Genomic DNA, 16,781 nt, shown 5'->3' on the forward strand with positions numbered 1-16,781 from the left:
TACCGCTGAATATTGACACTTAAAAGCCACATTTGTTTGTTTGTTTTTTAATAGTAGATTTTCCTTGGTTGGTATGCATGAGTGGAAATTGATTTACAGACACAAATACAAGAAATATTGTTGTTTTGCATGTTTTGCGAAGCCTTCCTTGCTTACATTGTCTAGGAAAAAAATGAATTGTTTAATACGACGGATACTAAGTACAATTTCACGAAAATATATCCATGTCTTGCTAAAGGTATAAGAAAATACATGGAGCCCTAACCTATCATGCCTATAGAATTTGAAGGTTCACTGCACAAGCCCCTGCCAAAGGTCACCACCGCTAGGTCATCATCCGGGTCTATGTCGTTGACCTTAGTGCCAGGGTCAAAGCACTTTGTTTCATTCAGAGAGGAACATTCGGACCTATTCCGCAAGATGACAAAGCAAAGGTCCTCTATGGGTTGGTCTGTATTCGAAATGGTCAAAATTTCCTCCGATTTTTTCCGGGTGATATATACTCCTATATTAATTAGGAAATAAACAGAAGACAACGTGGTCAAGGAATCGTACGACTATACACAGTCATCTGTAACAGGTTGTCGTGTAAAAATTATCCAAGATAAATGAACAATGAAAGATGAGACTATTATGAGCTCGCCTACTTATACACTTTTAACTTTGCCATAATTATGAGATAGAAGTAATAACACATAACTTAATAAGCATTGTTATGTATGGAATGGGTTTTCCATGATATGTTAACTAACCATGTATAGGAATTTTATTTTTACCTTATTTAGGGGATGTTTTTAAATATAATTTCACTTCGGGGAGGGAAATAAAATATGCGTTTTAAAAAAAAACCAATATATATATATATACATGTATATACATCGTGAATTCTGGTATTGAAATTCATAATATCAAGTGGGGAAAATCGAGGTCACATCCTTGTTAATTTGCCATCCCCCCCCCCCCCACCCCTCTAAATTGATATTAAGTAGGGAAAATTAGGGTATTGAAATTCATAATATTAAGTGAATATATTATATTCATCACATTTCCTGTTGCAAGATACATTATATCAAACTCTATACTTACCATATTGTATTGGTGTTAATGCTGTCATGAAACATGGAACGGAGATGGGAGCAAATGAACCGATGGAACAGAAGGAATAACATATCAAAGAAAAAAAGGTACGTTTAAACATTAAAAATCCAGGATATTCATATTTGTTATACTATACAATAAATATTGGCATATGTTTACATTCTAAAGGACTGTATCCCAAGTCGAATAGGGATAAAGCACATAGCCCCAGCAAAAATTCCTTTAAGCATATCCTTGATAAATTACATGATTTTTTTTTAGTAGTCTGAGGAATGATTTCTTGGCATTTATGATGTGAACGTTTACAAATCAATATATATTCTGCAACTTTCCATATTTATCTTTAAGTTATATAATTTCAAATTTTTATATCCGTTCCGTATATTATTAATTCAGTTATTAAGCTTATATTGTTTGACGTATATATTTTGTATTGCTTTTTATCTTGAGAAATGAATAAATAAATGATGGGTTAATGAGAAAGAAAAAAATGGATAATATAAAAAAAATAATCATACGTGCTGTAGAAGCAACGATCTTCCTCTGACTGCTATTTCCCGCGCTGTTAGCAGACCACAAAATAATTTCGTAACGGGTGTATGGCTTTAGACTCCGTAGAGTATAATTTGTACTATTTATGCCTGTTTGATGATAACACTCTTCGTGATCCGGATCTTGTTTTTCGTGTGTACAGCATTGAAGGGCATGGGTTTGTTGGACCCCGCCATAGAAGCCCGGTTGCCAGGCGACAGTGATGGTCGAAAATGTCGTCTGCTTTTGATGTACTATAAGGTTAGATGGCGCCTGTGGAGTAGCTGAAATGAAATATGAATAAGTGGAATATCTGCATTATGTCTCATCACTAAATTTTTGATTCTCGAAAAAGGAATGCAAACAAATTGTTTCTTTAAACGGACAAAGAGTTGAATAAAGCCATTTAACACACCCAATTACCTCTAGATTACAGGGATTCAATCAATCAAAGGACAAGTCGGACTCTGGATTTTGAATGTCGAAAGTTTCAAACTAAAATATTTCAAGGGTGAATATAAATCCATTGTTGGACCGGTGACCAACAGCTGTCGACTGTTGAGGTTTCAAATCTAAGACAATTTCAATTCAATCTTATTTAATTGAACTTATCGATTTCTCCAAATTTTGGAGAGGTCAATGAGAACAATATATTAGATTGACCTTCAACACGTCCAATTTTAGAGGCTTTGATAGTTCAAAAAAAAATTCAATGAAGTATAGGTTTTCATTGTAGCTTATTATATTTAGGCAAAAATGTGGTGTTATATTTACAAGCAAATGTGTAGTTGATAGCCGAGCTGCCACGACCAAGATTCGTTGACGCTTCGCACTTATATTTCCCTTGATCAGACGTAGTAACATGTTGAATGGTTAACTTGCTTGAGGATGTTGTATTCCCCTCGTGATGATCAGTACGTTGCTGTTGGTGTCCATTGCTGGCGTCCAAACTTGACCCGTTACGAAACCAGGTGAATTGGGAGGCAGGCGGGCTGGCATCTGATCGGCAAGTGAAAGTAACATCGGTGACCAATTGCCGAAAAGTAAGTTCATGAATGACAGGCGGATCTGAATTTAAGAGGGGTTGTAGAAAAGGGGAGAAGATACGGAGGGATCAATGAGGAGGAAGGACTGAGAATAACACGACAGAAATATGACAAGGGCGAATTTGTCGAAAGAAATTTGTAGCGTCAGAGAAAATATTGTAGCCGAACCGACTTTCTCTCCTGACGAGCTGGTTCGTTTCGGCTGCAATATACAACCAGTTGGTGTAAAGTCCGTCTTTTTTCCACCTCTGACTCTTTGCTCCTTCTCAGTAACTTAGATGAAATCTCATGTATTGCAACATCTCCGTTATTCCGTATCTCCGTTTCCTCAGTTATTCCAGTATTCAGTATTTCCGTAATTCAGTATTTCGGTATCTCAGTAATGTCAGTACTTTCAGTATCCTCACTCATCTCAGTATTTTAAGAATCTCGGTAATCTCAGTATTTTCCGTATTCTCACTTCTTCTGGTCAGTACTTTCAACACTTTCGTACTTCGGCTCTTCCGACCATGTATACTGTAGCTTCGTACATCAGAATAACAAGTAAGCAAGGCATTCAGTTTTTATAACTTTACTGAAGAAATCATGCTCATCCTGTCGCAGCAGGTTCCGATGAAAATTGAACAGAGTTTCGGCCAGAAACCTATTACTGCCAAGCATAGCGCTTGGCTCATAATCGAGCATGGAGCCCGATTATGCTCAACGATTAAGGAGGGAAATTGCCAAGCCGTAAAATTTAATCATCTTTTTAAAACAGTTAGGGTCATGAAATAAATCTTTACAACAACGGCATTGTGTATTATCTCTACTATTTATACCCAAACAGTTAAGAACAATTAACAAAAAATATTTAACATAACCATACAGTTGTAAACATCGTTATTTCTCAGCAAATAGTGATTAGATACACTTTAACGAAAATACCTACATAATCTATTACAAACGATTACTGAATTTCCCTATGCAACTATATACATGGATTAAAAATTGTTCTACGCTCTTCACTGTTACGAAACCATGCTAGACATTAAATAAACCTTTCATTTCGTTACAATATGTTTAAACCACAAGAATACCAATGAATTGAACCGAGTAGTCAGCCCTATGTTTTTTTGCAAGGAGCTATTCTTGATAAATTTTGATCATCATGATGAAATATGACCTGGGTCCCGTAACACAAAAATTAGCGATTAATCGTATGCTTGATTTCCACGATTGATTGTACATTGTAGTCACTAGCGTACCTACGGGGGGGGGGCAGGGGGGCACTCTGCCCCCCCTGACGAGCCACAACCCATACAAAATACATATCACTGCCCCCCTGATGAGCTTGAAAGACCTTTTTATTTTTTTATTTTTTTTTTTTTTGCTTGTCAATCTTTTTGGCGGCCGATTTTGCCTCCCCTGTGGAAAATCCTAGGTACGCCACTGATTGTAGTCATTGGAATAAATCGGAAAAAATGTTCTTTGATCATTGCTAAGTTTTGTGTTACGAGCCCCTGATCAATAGCCATTACAAGGATGAATCTTAGATTGCACTGAGTTACATGAATCTTTTCGCAATAATGAATTACATACTTACAAAGAATGTCAAGAGTCTTCCGAGCTTTCTGAGACTGTCTAGGTGAAGCAGTGAATGTCATTTCTTGTATGATTTCACATGTCAGGTTCCTTCCATTGTCCGATTTCGCTGGTGTAAACTCGAGTACACTCGTGATGTCAGCTCTTCCATGGTCACTAGGTATTTGATTTGGCCAAGATTGGTTGGTGATGTTCCTGGATCCTATATACCAGCGGATCAAAGGTTGTGGGTATCCATTGTCTGTTGAGCAGGTGACATTGGTAACATCGCCCTCCACCAGTTTATTAGGGAAATGTATCTCTGGAGGGTCCGAAGTCTCTGAAGAATTATAGTTCAAGAAAAAGAGAACACCGAAAAATTGTTAAATTGGGCATATTTTCTGGTGTGTGTGGTAAATTAATTATTATATTTTTGCAACAAACCACAAGTTCTACTGTGAAATATTCCACCAGATACCCTGTAAATATTCAAAATTTACCCTGTAAATATTCAAAAGTCCCTCCTTATTAAAACGTATAATATAAATGTCCTTCAAATAGTTGGATTCCGTGGACATGATAGGCCTACCACAATGGCCAATAAAGAACCTGATAAATAATCTTCTTAAATATGTTTATGCTATAATGAACATCGCTGAATAACTTTTCCCATATGACAATACATTTGAAGTTTATAATAATAAACAATTATTATATAGTTACATTTATATAGCACTTAATACGTTGTGCTTCTAAGCGCGTTACGTGTAATTAAATTATTTTTACCCCGGTCATCAGATCTTTGTTTATACGGTTTATCATGTGAAATATGACCAAAGCACAAATAGACGCCTCTGTTACCGTGATTACATACCATAAACAAGCAACCTCGCTTCTGTTTCAAGCTGGGTCTTGCCAACCCTAGCCAGACAGCGTAGAGCCTGATTATGGTGGCGCCTTGCTGGTTGAATTTGCATTACACTTGTCGTATCATAAAAGCTATCATCTACTGGGTTATACGTAAAGTGAGATGTGACGTCATTGCTGATTTCGTTGGCGTTCAGTGTCCATGAAATATTGGCAACTGGACGAGACCCATTGCTGGTACATGTGATGTTGGTGAGGGTGCCTTTGAAGATGATGATATTATGAACGCCGGTTCCATCGTCTCTGATCGGTCTTGATGGTATGGAGATCTCTACGGAAGTTGGTGGGGCTATAGACGAATTTAAAGCAAAATGTTCTGGTCATAGTGTAGGCTAGCTACCTTACACAGTTACATCTGAGCTCAGGAATAATATTTTTTCCCTTGCAAAGCATGGTAGCTTTGTCTCTGAAATAAGGATCTGGTAAGTAGGAATATTACAAATAAATTGCTTTTGGGGAAAAAGCTACAAAATATTAGGAATGAGTGTGAGGTTGTCCTCAAACAAAAGGGTTTGTGTTTTCTTTCTTTCTTACAAGTACGCATCCTAGAACGAATTGCAACAACAGTTTAATGGCATATTTGGGTGCAAATGGTGGTCTTGTGATTCGGGGTACGGAATTGACTGATAAGAAATGAATCTACCTGAATAATATTTTCATATTTTCGAGGAAACAAAACCATTAATATCAAGCAATCGATTTCATAAATTCAGAATGGGCAAAATTGTAATAATGAGATGATTTTTCTCTACCCAGCGTATTGCCAACATGGGCAACACTGTTTGCATGGTTTACGAGCTAAGATGCCTTCAGGGGAACGTTTCATGAAAGGACTTATCCGATATTTTGTCCTAAAAGTATGTTTTATTTGATAGTTGATGTGGTGACAGTCAGACATCGGTGCTTCCCAGTCAAGGAAAAATTGTCAGATCTGACCACTTGTCAGACGCTAATGCTGAGAAACGGTCGGCCGTGAAAATGGCTATTCATAATCATTACAAACTTACCTTCAACGTTGAGAAGAACTGATTTCTCAATAGGTTCGTGAAGTTGTGGATGCAACACTTTGCAAATGAGTCTCACTCCATGGGCATCCCTAGACGGTCTCAGGCTCTCCTTCCTCAAAGAGACGTAAGAGTTTTCTCTTATAACATTGGTCTGCCTCGTGATATACGAAAATTGTACGGACTTCGGGATGATCCACTGAAGTGAAGCAGGAGGTCTGGCGCCCTTAGCTATGCAGGTCACATCCGTGGTTTCATTGGCTGTCAAATTTCTCACCAGATCTCCTTTAATAGACACCTCGTTTGGCGGCACTGCGAGTTAATCATTTGAATCGTTATCAATATTACGGAATGAAACAGCAAACGCCCCAGGTTCTATGTAACTGATAAAAATGGCTGTCAGATTGAATGAACACGCTGGTGGGGTTTGGGGAAGGGGCTAGGCCCCAAGGTCTGGGCGATCGTCTAACATGTGAAATGCAATGACTATGCTCATTTGAAGAAAATGATCTCGGTCCTCTCTCCAGATGTGATGCTTTTTTTTTCTTGCCAGGTATTGGATTTTATAATTTATAACCCCTCCCCCTAACGGTCAGTCCTGCACCCCTCCCTGGATTAACATAGGAGTCAACAACTGGATTTTTACTTTCAAATAGTTTGTTGTCTCGGACGTATGTTGAATTGATCAAAGATGTGCTTTTTGACATTTTTTATCACGTCAGTTTACTACAAATAGTCAATGACTAACTATTCAAATGCATCACAATAACAGGTCTACTAATACGTAGCATATTAATCATGCTCACAAGACTATTAATGAATATTAATAAAAGGGTAATTCTCAGAAAAATGCACCAATTGATGGGGGAATAATCGTAAAAATAAAGTCTACAGAATGGTTTGAAAGATGCATATTGTGAAAGTACCATGTATGAGAAAGTGACAAAGAAAAGGGGCAAGTCGCTATTGCGTCAATTTAAAGTACTGACCGGATTAAATCAAGCACTGTATATCAAGATTATGGAGGTTAATCGTTAGCATTGCCCACTTATGTTACTCAATTATATCACTTTTGAAACGATTGAAATAGAAATGCACACAATTTAGTTAAGTGTGGTATTAACAATATTGAATAGTTTTCTATCTTGCAAGATTGAAAAAATATTTAATATTGTTTTTCACAAGCAGGATTTTAACAAATGACATTATAACAAAAGTACCGTAAAAATTCATTGCACATCTTTCGTTCAGTTTAATGTTCATAATCTGAATGAGGCAACCTTGAAATAACTTTTCATCTATAACCTGAGATCCTAAGTAATGCATGACCAATTATGGGGATCCAAAGATAGTTTACCATGAAATCCTCCCGATTGCATTTACTCTTGTCAATCTTCGTTACGGAAGTTAAATCAAGTTACAAATTGCAATATTTATTTTGCTAGCTAAAGAACATCCATATTTAGGTATTTGTATAACATTTTAAAATGATTAAAGATGAATGTGGAACGCACTGCTTAATTTTGCCACCCCTCCAAACAAAAATTTTAAAAAACAGAACACGAAACGGACAACTGTGATTTTTGTTGTCGTTCTTGTTCAAAGTTGGAATAAGAAAACCGAATCCACAAAATTGTAGTTCATCATAAATTTTCTGGCCCAAAGTAATCTTAAGCAAGATCCTAAGCAATGCATGGCCAATTCTGGGAATCCCAAGATATTTTACCATCAAATCCTCGAGTGGCATTTACCATTGTCAATCTTCATTACGGAAGTTGAATCAAGTTACATATTGCAATATTTATTTTGTTAGCTAAGGAAAATTCATATATAGGTATTCGCATAACCATTTTTAATAAATAAAGATAAAATGTGGAACGCATAGCTTAATTCTGCCACCCCCCCAAAAAAAAGTTAAAACAGAATAAGAAACGGACAACTGTATTTTTTGTTGACGTTGTTGCTCACAGTTAGAATGAGAAAACCGAAAAATCGGGCCACAGAATTGTAGTTCATCTTAAAAGTTTCTGGCAATAAACAAAATATAACAATCGCAGGCCCGCAACCAGGATGAGTTCCAAGTTGGTTACGATGAATTCCGCCGCTTGCCAATAGCCAAAAAGAAAGAGAGAGAAAAAATGGGAAAAAACATTAAAAAAACAAAAAAGGACATGGGAAAATTAATAATAAAACAGGAAGGTGAATGAAACAAGAGGCTAAAAATTCACTTTTGTAAATTAATATACACAAATTATTACTAGAATCTATATGATCTAATCGCTATTTTTTTCATTATTGGGTTTCATCGAGATACGCAATTACGCATCCTGTTCGTGATGAAAAAAATGATGAATAGCCAAAATGTGATTATCGAAATACGTATATCATTCCTAAATTCCAACAAACCGTGAGTGAAATATCCCTTTCCATTTGTTCATGTCAGTAGGTCTATATCAATTATTTCAGCGTTTTTAATGCTCATTAAAGGGGTCATCCAGGCTGAAAACAAACATGATCTGAACAGATAATAATCAGACAAACAAAATACTGCAACTATGATCAAAATCAGACAAGGAATAACGAAGTTATGCAATTTTAATTATTTGCATTTATTTTAGTGAAACAGTTTAGTCTATGCATATCTTCATGAATATTAAGAGAGTTAATTGATGGTGTACATACATGTAATCCCCACTTGTTCTTTTGTATTTCATTGCATGAAATTATTTTTTATTCAATTTATATTCTCTTTATTTGAAAGCGTGCTTAAAAATGTCTGGTTTTCATATTGGAATGACACATATTTTCAGTTCGCGCTTCGCACTCGCTGCGCATCATTTCCTTAGCAAGACACCCATCCTTTTTTATGATTATTAAAAAAGGGTAAATATTCCCCTGCAAGTACAATGATGATGCTGCGCAACGAAAGTCCGAAACTAATTTGTGATTTTTGGATTCTGGGCTTCAAGACGGTGGCCTCAATGTTTCACTAAAATCGCCTTTGGTTTCTTCTTTTCATGAATTATTGTTTGTAATAAAAATAATTTTGTTCCTGAAGATTGCTTACCAGTATTCGATCTGTTTTCCTGTTGCAATTTCAAAGAGTGAAGGGGATAAAATTAATGTGACTCGAATAGTGGATCTGAAATCATACCTCCCAACGCTCTCCTCGTCTCGTTCTACGTTTCATTTTTCTATCTCCCTTTTCCCTCCAAAAATAACCTTTCTACCGATTACTGTTCGTCACAATGAGAGAAAGTAAACTATTTTTATATATTGCAATTATACAATCTAAATTATAATTGTTTTATTTTGTTCTTTCATTTTATTCATTTTTTACCGTTCTGGGTTTTTTCTCAACCGAAAACAAAAGTAATAAATAAATCATGAAAGATGTATATCCCGTTTTGTCTCTATCTTTTTAATCGTTCAATTAAATAGTACAGAGGCGTTGGAGTCTGTAGGAGGTGTCAGTCCACCCCCCCACCCCCTCCATTCAGCAAAAGTATACAAAAACGCAAAGTCCATAAACTTGTGATTTTGTTTTGGCCGGATCACTCCCTCTCACATTCAGCTAATCTATAATTCTTTATAAGTAAATATTCATGCAATAGCAAAAGCGCACATTATGGTTTACATTATACCTGTTTGGTCTATATCCTCTTTTTTCCCCTCTCATCCTGTCGTTTCATCATTCTCCTATACATGTATCTCGATTTGCATTTTATATTCTTTTTTTAATCTCACTTGCATCTTCCTCCATCCCTATGTGTATCATCACCCAAGGGAAATTGTATTTTTTATGAAGAAAGCACTGTCATGCTCAAGAAGAAAATGTTCTTGCCATGTCTTAAGCGCCTGCATGTTTTGTCAATAAGTGAGTAAGCATTTACTTTTTTAATTTTACTGTCGTAATATGAAAAGCAGTATTCCTGAGATTTTTTTGACTTTCTTTTGTTTTGAGTGCCGAGATCAAGAACTGCGTGGACGTTTTCACTTTCAAAAGAGCAGAGGATAAATGGTGTTCTACATTGCTTTATTTTCTGTTTATTTCCTTTGAAATAGGAGACAAAAATAAGAGCAATAAGATGAGAGAACGAGAGAAAGTGGGGAGAGGTTCAAAAGTATACCAGGGGCCCGTTTTATAAAGCTACTGAAATCCTTTTATTTGACTGGCGGATGGTAAATTTGTTTAAATCATAGCGCGTTTGTCAATATAAAATGTACATGTATTTATAAAACGGTACCAATTAGGGATTTCCTCGTTTTCCCTTTCTCTGGTTTCTAACCTGTAACATAATGTATTTTTTAACGCTTTCATTCCCTTTCTTATATCTTTCGTCTTTCCATATCCCCTCCCTTCTACACCCTTTGTTTTCTGAGTTCTTCTCATTTAAATTATATCTGTATCGTCTTCCTTCTCCCCGATTTTGATTACGAGGTATATACCCACCCCCATCCCCCTCAATCCTTTCTCTCAATTTTTTTCTTCTCAGTACCTGTCATTTTACATTACATCTTACGTCTCCCCCTCTCTCTCTCTTCATCGGAAACGGTTCCGAGAGTATGCCTCGATTTTGCCAACTTGTATTGATCGGAGATGGTTGCATTTGTGGGCCTCTCGTCTAATTGCAACGTGGTCATCATGTCGACAATCTAGGGCCCCCCCCCCCCGTTTCTCAAATTAATATCCCGAAAAACCTTTTAAAATCACTATTGTAACTGTCACTTCACAATAAATTTAATATCATTTTCCATTTTCTATATTGATAACGTAGGTAGATATCTTTCGCAAAAGACAAGATGAGGATCATCGTATAAAAATGCACGACTAAACTATTTTTTGTGAACTTGGGGCTTAGGGTTATGGCTAGACAGAGGCCTCAATCTTTCACTAAAAGACATTATTGAGATTTTTCCATAAATTATATGTATCATTTAATTCGATTTTCCACGCAGCTATGATAATAAAATAATTTTGTTCCTGAAGTTTGCGCACCGGTATTCAATTTGTAATATCCTGAAATTTAAATGAGTAAAAGTGACTAAAATTGTAAGTCTGAAATCATACCTCCCAACTCTCTTCTTGTCACTTTCTACATTTCTTTCTTTATCTTACTTTTCCCTAAAAAAGAGCCACGCTAGCAATTACTGAAAGTAAGAGAAAGTATTTTTTCTTGAATATATTATATAGCATCCGCAATCAAAAGGTTTTTTTTTTTTTCTTTCGTTTTGTTCTATTTTTAATTTGTCTCATTGATCACAACCGAAAACAAAGTAATAAATAAATTATAAAAAAACATTCCTAATAGTTAGAATTCATTTTTATCTCTATTGTTTTAATAGTTTTATCTAATAGTACAGAGGATGCGGAGTTGGTAGGAAGTTTCAGTCCTCACCCCTTTCAGCAAACATGTACAAAAAATCCGAAGTCTACATAAATTTGTGATTTTTTTTTTGCCAGTCCACTCCCTCCCATATTCAGCTCAACCCCTCCATTATCAAAACGCTCAGCGGTCCCTGTTTTTATTTTAAAAATCAGATATTTTGGTTTTGATGCTAACCAGGGTAAGCGCCCCAAATGTTTGCAGTAACGGAAACATGTTTTTTTCTATATGAATTTTTTCTACCACGCTATTCGCCGGTAAAAAAAAAAAAAAAAAAAATTCGCGAAAAAGTAGGGAAATCAATTAAATTTGGGTCGGTATCAACCCTTTTTTTTGGGGGGGGGGGGGTGTAGGTCAAACATGAATAAAAGTTTGTAGGATTGAGAGGGTTCTGTCGGGTGACACGCCAGACAAACTTGTTTTCTTTATAGTGGGTGCCTTAACGTAATTTCTCATCATAATTATATCATTCTACATGTATTTCCTTCATTTCAGGCGAGGAAACTTTTAATTCATTATTGGTTTAATCATTTGAAGCGATTATGTTTCCGTCTACTTTTCAATGCAAAAAGCTTCTAAAACCTAACCTATTATAAATTCATTCTGTAAAATGACATGAATTAAAAAATTTAGATTTTTTTGCCGATTCACCCCCGTCCCACAGCTCAAACCCTGCACCATAAAAAAATTGCTGTCCCGGTATAACATAAATCTTTTTCCAAATATGTTGGTTTGGATGCTAACCATGGTAAGCGCCCCAAATGCGATTTTTTTTTTCTTGGTCGTAACGGGGAAAAAACTTGCCAGGACGGTCTTTATTATTATCTTTTCTACCGCGTAACTCGCAATAAAAAACAGATAATAGGAGAGAGGAGACAAACAATAAATATTACAGTGTAGGTCAGAACATTTCCATCGGGGGGGGGGGGTTGGCTAGGTCAAACAAGAATAATAATAAAAAGTCATCAGTTTGACAAGGGTCTGAGGACCGAGTTGCGACAAACAAACGTCTTGGGATTTTTTTTTTAATTAATCTAACAAAAGAATAAAGTCATCTTGTTATTCGTTTAAGTAGATATTCATGGAAATTTAGCAAAAGCGCACTTGTCTATTTCCCCTTTTATCTCTGTCTCTCATTGTCTCTCGTTCTCCGTGACATCTGAACATTTTTTTTCTATCATTTCCCTAAATGATTCATCTTTCATCCTTATATGCATCATCACCCAGGGGAAGCGCTTTTATGCAATATGAATCAATGACTGATGTCATAAGCACCTGTGTTGTCGGTAATTGAGACAATTTTTTTTTTCTTTAGATACGGTATGAAAAAAAAGTATTCATAAAAACTTTTTGTATTGCGAAAAAAAAGTACGAAAAGCATTCAATAGGTAATCCTGCCGATAAACACTAATCTTCCTTTTGTTCGGGGCGTTAATTGACCACCTGTATCTTGCTCTTTTGGAAGGAATTTGTTTGAGTGGCCGCCCAGACATTCTTTTGTTTGGGTAGTGCCGATACCATGAACTACATGGACGTTTCCCTTTTGAAAAGAGCATAAGATGAATGGTGTGCTAAACTGCTTTCTTTTCACTTTTTTCAGAATAGTAGACAAAAATAATGAGAAGAGGGATGATGGGGAGGGAAAAAGTTCAAAAGTGCACCGAGATCAGCTCAAAGTACTAAGACATTACAAGCTTTTTGTTTTTCTGAAAGTATAATTGATCGATGAAACCAATGAGATATCATTCTATCTAGAGTGATATCTCCTTGATGAAACAAATAAGACGAAAATGGTGAATAAACGCGTAGCTTATTACGTGACGATCTTGCAGAAAAGAGTTTAGCTTATCTTTCAGAACAACGATATGGATCAAATCACGTGATCAGAACAAATCACGTGATCAGGCCTAGTGCGCGCGCGTACGTGCACGTCACAAAATTTATCCTCCCCGTCTGACTCCAACGAAAAATTCGGGTAAAGTTGAAATAATTTCCTATTTGGGGGATTTTTCCCCACGTAGCTGTATATTTTTTTCATTTGGTTATCGAAATAGGTTCATAAAGGAAATAGTGGCAGAGGTTTTAGTACATTACAATTCCGAAAAAGCTGAAAAACTTCATCGAATTAAACCAAACAAATCTCGGCTTCTGTAGAAGCCCGTCGTAGCGAAGTGAACAACTCGCTGGGCTTCTGTAGAAGCCCAGTTACAAAAAGTTAATAGAATGTCCCGTTTTGGGGTCTAAATCTCAAAAAGTGCGCGTTTCACATTTGCAATAATTGTTTATTGTATATATATATATATATATATATATATATATATGTGTGTGTGTGTGTGTGTGTGTGTGTACACACATATATATAGCTTGTTCTTAAATTAAAACGTTCATAAATCTTTTTTTTTTTCAGATCAAAATATTAAAAAATTCAGTCGCATCAATTAAGATACCCATCCTTGTAATCGGTAAAAAGAGTATTTAGAATGTCAAGCTTTCAGTCAGAATACGAGAAAAAAAATCAGCTAGCATTTTGCACTCGCACTAATAATTTACTCAGATAACATTCTGATCATTTTTTACCAAAAAAAAATGCTTAGAATTTCAAGTTTTCAATTTGACTATACAAAAGTTTTAGCTCGCGCTTCGCGCTAACATTTTTGATTGGTGAGATGTCAATCCTCTTCATGAGTCATTGCAGATAGTTTCTATTTCCTTGGCCATGAATGCTTAATTATTTCTCTTTCTTCCCCTTTCTCTCCACCGTTTCTGCCGACTTCAGCATTAGACAAAGCCATGACACCTGTTCTTGAACTAGAATCGTACTATCAATCTCAGCAAAGTACAGCAAAGAAGTGTATTAACTTCCGTAACAATTACTGAAATAACTTTATATAGCAAAGGATATTAGAAATGTTAAGTTCTAAAGAAGATGCCAATATTCATCATTTGTTGTATGAATTATTTAAAATTCCTAAAGCATTAAATATCGTAATTATCGGGAAATTGTTTTCTTTAGCAATTTTCCCTCTTTTTCAAAGTGATGTTGAAAATAAGTTGTGTAATAATAATTTGACAAGGATGAATAGCTATGATTTTTATGGGTACCTAGGTGGAGAGTACCTTATATGATTTATATCTGTATGATCTGGAGTGATTCAGTAAAGCACAAATTTGTAGCATATTAAAGAAAAAAATGTTACGGAAGTTAATGTCTTTGTGCTTTATGGTCCAACGTGGTCCTTATTTAGCAGTCCTACCTTTGTAAACTGTCTTTATCATGAAAGGTGTCTCTTATCTTATATAATACTGAATCCTTAACACAGAACTGCCAAAGTGCATATTTTTAAAGGTGCGTTACGGATGTTAAAGCTATTTAGTCATACATTTATATTTTTTTAATAGTCCTACATTTCCGTGTAATACAGGAAACACATATAATAATTCCCTATCAATTATTTATTAATGAATATCACTCTACTTGCAGACACATTATCATATAATATCAGTAAGTTTGAAAGGGAGAAAAAACTTGTGGCACTATTCGTTACAGAGGTTAAAATGAATTTGGTACAAAGTTAAAAGTGAAAATAATCATTATGCAGATATTATGATTTTTTGACTGCTCTGTATTTTTCAGGCTTATGAGATATGTTTTACTCCCAGGTTTCATACTTTGACCAATGTTCTAACCATTTTCATTCAAATATTATGACCAGATGTTGTATTTAGGAATATTATCTATAGTTGCTTAGCAACTGTTGCTGTACATGGTTGGCATGTTGCTTGATATGTGATTGTAAAATTGGCACTTAGAAGTCAAAATATATTTTTTTTAATATAGATATCACCCCAAAATGGTTGTTGCTAAGGTAAATATGTTACCTAGGAACTGTTGCTATATGAGGAGAAATCAGGTTGGCACCCCCGCTAAAAATGTTCAGCACTGTTTACTCTACCTGTCAGCCGAATATATGCTTGTACCATAATTTGAACAATTCTTTCTATTTTTTGCACCAATCATCCAGACTATAAGCGCAATAGGTCAGACGTTTACACCGAATACAGACTACTTATAAAAGAAAATGATAATAAAATCTAAAACTGACCAGAGACAGTGTCGATTCTAACAAACAGCAAAAATAAAAGGCTTCTGTAATAAAATTAGAGCTTTACTAGTCACTGGTTGCATATGCTTTGTGGAGCTAGTCTATCAATGTCATTGTCTTGATAATATTTTTGTAGAAAATGTTCAGGGTTGTGAAGCTAGCGGCCATGAGATAGTCGAAACACGTTTTTTGTGAATTGTAACATTTTTTTGAGAATGACGCAAAAGAACAAAAAAGACCTATTCCCTACCTTGTTCAAGAACTGCCAATCGTAAAGAAGATAACCCATTTCCACGTTTTGATGTCACCAAGCATTTGTACTTTCCACTGTCATGTACAGCCAGATTTCGTATAGCCAAACTCACAGTACTATCTCCATCAAACGTTATGTTGATTTTTTTAGGGTTGGTAACATTACTCTGGCATATCCCATTCTCGCAGTCCAGTGATGCCAGAGGGGAATCACTTCCATCTTTCAATCGTACTTCGCGATCGGGGGCCTTGGGTGAGTAGGTGCATATAAGGGTTGTATTTCCTCCAACTACAGGGATAGTATCCACATCTGCTACCATGAAAACGTGTATTTCCCCATAGCAACCTATAAACAAAATCACAAATGTTAAGAAATTCGAACAATACATGTCAATTATTCAAATTTTGCTCTACTTAATGTATAATCTCAATTTCAGTGGAGGTTGCATGTCATGTATTTATCTATTTATTTAAATTTGTTACTGATTTCTATTATTGGGGTATGAGTCTAATGGGCTCCATGTTTTATTCATGTCATTACTGCTATTTATTAACTGTATCCATAGTTCTGCCCCTGATTATAATGTTAATTTATTTTCTGACTCCAAATTGCTCGGTGTACGGCCCTTTTTTAATAGGGGTGCCAAGAACAACCCCAGACATTTTTATTAGGCGGGGTTCTTCACCCCCCCCCCCCCCCCCGCTTCCCATGGTCCTGGCTCGCTGTTCCAAAATCTGAGAAATCATCTGGATTATTTGCTGGACATTCACTGCGGAATCAATTGCCATATCGCGATATTCGCAATATTACAAAATGATGTTTTAAATTTGCTCTCTACCCATCCGTTTCAAATTGCCTTCTAATAGTTTTCA

The 16,781-nt window shown here is 35.7% G+C and overlaps 1 protein-coding gene across 1 annotated transcript in view; it reads right to left on the minus strand.

Moving 5' to 3' along the window:
* The window catches only part of LOC135155209 (uncharacterized), a 29,678-nt gene that overhangs the window by 4,131 nt on the left and 8,766 nt on the right, over nt 1–16,781 (minus strand). The window contains exons 5-12 of the mRNA XM_064104103.1: nt 16,075–16,254; nt 6,170–6,478; nt 5,110–5,451; nt 4,258–4,575; nt 2,404–2,697; nt 1,617–1,913; nt 1,087–1,107; nt 266–505 (exon numbers count right to left, since the gene is read on the minus strand). Of these exons, the coding sequence (XP_063960173.1) occupies nt 266–505; nt 1,087–1,107; nt 1,617–1,913; nt 2,404–2,697; nt 4,258–4,575; nt 5,110–5,451; nt 6,170–6,478; nt 16,075–16,254 (2,001 nt within the window). The remainder of the gene's footprint in view (nt 1–265; nt 506–1,086; nt 1,108–1,616; nt 1,914–2,403; nt 2,698–4,257; nt 4,576–5,109; nt 5,452–6,169; nt 6,479–16,074; nt 16,255–16,781) is intronic.

This window comes from Lytechinus pictus, chromosome 8, assembly GCF_037042905.1.
Source record: "Lytechinus pictus isolate F3 Inbred chromosome 8, Lp3.0, whole genome shotgun sequence".
NCBI lineage: Eukaryota > Metazoa > Echinodermata > Echinoidea > Temnopleuroida > Toxopneustidae > Lytechinus > Lytechinus pictus.